Source organism: Pinus tabuliformis, chromosome 7 (genome assembly GCF_031772625.1).
Source record: "Pinus tabuliformis cultivar Carrire ecotype Pingquan chromosome 7, CPIR1, whole genome shotgun sequence".
In the NCBI taxonomy this organism is placed as follows: Eukaryota; Viridiplantae; Streptophyta; class Pinopsida; order Pinales; family Pinaceae; genus Pinus; species Pinus tabuliformis.
Genome location: NC_142293.1, coordinates 1390041696 through 1390046428, shown reverse-complemented (window position 1 = coordinate 1390046428; position 4733 = coordinate 1390041696). Strand labels below are relative to the sequence as shown.

The 4733-nt window shown below is 39.9% G+C and overlaps 1 protein-coding gene across 1 annotated transcript; it reads left to right on the top strand.

Annotated features, from left to right (window-relative positions):
* Positions 1-680: 680 nt before the first annotated feature.
* On the top strand, positions 681-4052 carry LOC149252841 (uncharacterized). Its single transcript, XM_089454290.1, has one exon. It carries the CDS (start codon positions 681-683, stop codon positions 4050-4052), a length of 3372 nt encoding a protein of 1123 aa, XP_089310416.1.
* Positions 4053-4733: the final 681 nt, after the last annotated feature.

Here is a 4733-nt window from a genome sequence, read left to right as displayed (position 1 = left end):
TCTCTAAATGATTTATTTAACATCATTTTTTAGATCTTGTCTTCCAAATGGAATTTGTAGTTATTTTTTATTTATTTATTTATTTTTGTTGGGGGTTTTGTTTTGGGAATCTACTTTTAGGATCTCTATTTCTAGGCATAAAGAAACATAACTAAGAGAAATGTATCTTAACTAAATTTTTTAAATTTTTAGTGTTTTTGTTTATCTTCTATTTTATTATGCTAATAATTGCCTCCCCGGCAATGGCACCAAAATGTTGGGCTAATTTATTAACACAAATTAACACAAGTATTCATTATCAATCCGGGTTTGTAAAACTTGGAGGCAAGTCCATAGTGTATGGATATCAGATGTAGCCAAGCTTAGAAGATAAAATTTGAAGAGTTAAGGAAGTACATATTACAAATATAAACCTGTTTTACAATTTCTAATTCACTTATGTAATATGTGAGGGATGAGGCTCCTAACTTAGGATAACCAGGTTGTCCTTCCCTACAATACTACTTTCATGAAGATAAATCCAAATCACTAATTAACAATGGTTTATGATGTAGAAGATGTAAAAGAAGAGGTTCCTAACTAAGGAGGACCAGATTGTCCTTCTTCACAATTCTACTATATCATAATCACCATTACTTCAAACCAGAAATGCAGAAATAACTTCAAATAAGAAAAGGAGAATGAATATCCTTTTCAGGAATACTTGGAGACATCTGGGCAGCTCTTCGTCGGAGAACAAAGGGGTCCTGTTTATGGAAAATTTAAAGAGACTTAAAAAAGTGACCATAGAATGGGCAAAGGCTAGGAAGAGCTCTCAGAATGAGGAGCTTGCCAAAATCGATGCTGATATTCGAGCTATGGAGGATCCTGAGGCAGAAGGGTATGAAAATCAGGGGTCAAAAGATAAGATCCTGATGCTTGAAAAACAGAGAAGCAAGATCTTATTAGACAGAGAAGAAGAGTGGAGACTAAAGAGCAGGGCGATATGGCTGAAAGCTGGCGATGAGAACACAAATTGTTTTCATAACTATGCTAAAGGCAGGAAAAATGCAAACACCATTTCGAAGCTAAAGGACCAGGATGGAAGAGAAGCTTCCTCCTTCGAGGACCTCTCAAGAATGGGAACGAATCACTTCCAGAATCTGTTTACTGAACAAGAAGGGATCACTTTAGCAGAGGTAATCAGAACAGCCCAATGTTTCCCACGCTTTGTTGAAGAGGAAGAAGCAGAAGATTTAGTTGGAAATGTGACAAACGAGGAAGTAGAAAATATTGTAAAATCAATGGCAAAAGACAAAAGCCCAGGACCGGACGGTTGGACTATTGAACTCTTCAGCCATTTCTTTGATACGATTGGAGAAGAACTTACTAAGGTTGTGGAGGAATCAAGAAATAAGGGTGAGATATATCCCCCTTTCAATGCTACCTTTATAGCTCTCATTCCAAAAAAGGAGGACCCGGACTCTTTTGAATATTTCAAACCAATATCCCTTTGCAATTGTGTTTACAAAATTATAGCTAAACTTATTGCGGTGCGCCTGAAACCAGTCCTTTCAAGAAGTATTTCAAGTGAGCAATTTGGTTTTCTGGATGGCCGTCAAATACATGAAGCCATAGGGGTTGCTCAGGAGACAATCCACAGCATAAGACAGACTAACAAGAAAGGGGCGGTGGTTAAAATAGATTTGTCGAAAGCATATGATAGGATCAGTTGGACCTACCTCAGGATGTTGCTGACCCACCTGGGTTTTAAGATGGAATTCATAAATTGGGTAATGGGATGTGTAACCAGCGTAAGTTTCGTTGTTTTAATAAATGGGGCATCGTCCCAATTCTTCAAGGGACATAGGGGTCTGAGGCAAGGATGCCCCCTATCACCACTTCTTTTCCTCCTAGTGGCAGAGGGTCTTAGCAGGTTGATCTTGGAAGCAAGAAGAACAGGTTTGATAAAAGGTTTGGAAGTAGCTGTAAACCTTTTCATTACCCATCTCCTTTTTGTTGACGATATATTATTATTCACAAATGGGTGTCTGAATGAATTGAAAGAACTAAAAAGTATCCTTGATCTGTTTATGAAAGCCACAGGAATGCAAATAAATTTCAAGAAATCTCAGTTAATAATGGAAGGTTTCAGCAGAAACGAATATTCCCAGATCACTGCTATTCTGCCTTTTGAGGTCTTCAATATGGAGACTTCGTTCAAGTACCTGGGTTTCTGGCTAAAGCCAAATTCTTACAAAAAGCAAGACTGGAACTGGCTGGTGGTCAAAATTGAAGCAAAAATTTCTCACTGGAGTTTCAAGTGGTTATCTAGAGCAGGAAGGTTGACCTTGGTAAATTCAGTGTTGCAAGCCATGCCAGTTTTTTGGGCAGCATTGACATGGATTCCAAAAGGGATCCTCCATAAGATAAACAAGATCTGCAGTAGGTTTTTGTGGTCCGGGTCAAAGGAGGAATCGGTTCTACCTTGGGTAGCCTGGGATAAGATAGCTAGACCAAAAGAATGGGGTGGCTGGGGTATAAAGAATCTTTACGATTTCAGTATTTCGCTGGCAGCAAAATCCGGATGGAGACTCATCAACGCTGATAACTTGTGGACAAGAGTAGTGAAGCGAAAGTATATAGATCCAGTTCCTTTGGAAGAATGGATCCATACCCCCAATAAGAAAGGTAGAAATGTTTTAGTGATATGGAAGGCTACCACCGAGGCATTTAAAATCATCGAGCAAGGCCTGGCATGGCAGGTAGGGAATGGAGAAAATGTGAGGATTGGCAGGGATCCCTGGGTGGGATGCAATGAACTCTTTGCCTTGTCTCCAGGTCTCATCAGACACCTGGAATCCAAAGGCATTGTTCATTTACATCAGATTGAAAAAATAGGACAGTCTTCCATATGGGGGCAAGCGTGGAAATCAGTAGAAGACCTTGAGATTAGACCTCTATGGTGGAACGAGTGGCAGACTTTCATTCAGGAGCTATCAAGATCTAACGTAAGACTAAGAGATAGGCCTGATCAGTTGGTCTGGGCCCATGCTGATTCAGGATCCTATTCCCCAAAAGCAGGTTACTGTTTCTTAATGGCAAAAAAAGGATGGGAAGATCCAGGATGGTGGGCGAAGTCTCTGTGGAAACTAAAATGTCCTAAAAAAGCCAGGCTGTTTTTCTGGTGTGTACTGAAAAAGAAGATTCCAACCTGGGATGTCCTTCAAGTAAGATATAAACAAGGCCCTGGAAGATGCCCACTATGTAAAGATGACTCGGAGACCATCTCCCATCTGTTCTTGGGATGCCCTTTCACCAGAAAGGTGTGGGAGGAGGTTCAAAAATTGTTAAAAAAACAGCTAAGATGGGAAGGGGAAAACTTATCGGGTGCTTGGGAGCAGTGGTGGAACAATTGTTCATATGGGAAAATGAGGAACCTCCCTCCCCTCATTTGCTGGGGAGTTTGGATAGCAAGAAACAGAAGCATCTTTAATGACAGGACTCTCCCAGCAGAATCTATTGCCATTCAAAGCTCAGCTATCCTAGCCAGTATTCCTGATCCTGAGGAGTCTAGAAAAAATTCTCAGAATAGGGAGGAACAAATAAAAACAGGTATCCCGTGGGCTTACTTTGATGGTGCCTCACAGAATAACGCAGCTGGGGCAGGGATAATCATTCACTTAAATGAATCACACTCTTTACTGGCCTCAGTGGGCATCGGTTCTGGAACAAATAACTTTGCTGAGCTAACAGCCCTGAAACTTCTCCTTTGTTGGCTTCTTCACAGGCATATCTTTGCAATTCAGATCTTTGGGGACTCTCTGAATGTGGTGAAGTGGGTAAATGGTAAAAGTAGATGTCTTAGTTATATGTTGAGGCCGCTGCTAGAAGAGATCATGACTTTAAAACAATCCTTTAATGTATTTTCAATTGATCATATCTACAGGGTCCGAAATGAAGCCGCGGATAAACTCTCAAAGGATGGTTTGCAGCAAGCTGTGGGCATCTGGAAAGTATCTGAAAAAATTCATGAACAGATCCATGAGTCGGATCATCCTCCTTATGCTTAAAGATATTTCTGTTCTCTGCTGTTGCAAAATCTTGTTTTTATATATAACCGCATGTTCCTCCTTCACTGTTTTTGTAAATGGACTTGTTATAACTCGGGCCGTATGAGCGGTCAGCCCAAGATATGCGGGAGTATGTTTTTTGTGGGTGGGTCGTTTTCCTTTCAAGGAGGCCCACGGATTTATGTTTTTTCTTTTTGCTGTTCAAAGTTTTTTGAACGCACACAGAAGTTTGAGGCCACTGTATGGGCCGTATAGGGATAAACCTGTCTCAGACACAGGGGAACAGATCTGTTTGGATGTATATGGAAAAAGTTTTCAGAGAAGATTATCCTTCTCTGCGTCTGTTGAGGAGAAAGACCTCACAGATTCTGAATGTTATGCATCTACTTGTAACTTTTTATCTATTTTATATAAAAAGTTCGCTTTTTTCCCCAGAAAAAAAAAGAAAAGGAGAATGAAATCCATTTTTAGTTCAAGATCAAATAGAAGGGGAATTTAACTTTAATTCCTCTGTGTCACTTCATATGTAGATTACAATTAAACCAATATTGATTCAGCAATCATCACACATCTAAATACATTTGAAACAGGAACTAATTTATGAAAACTATGAATATTTAACCAAGAAGTGCACTTAGCTCGGTGTGGGGGCCCTTCACCCTTGCCTTACACACTTGAAGA

Excerpts from the sequence above, each read along its gene's own strand:
- LOC149252841 (XM_089454290.1), top strand. The coding sequence starts at position 681 with ATGAATATCCTTTTCAGGAATACTTGGAGACATCTGGGCAGCTCTTCG.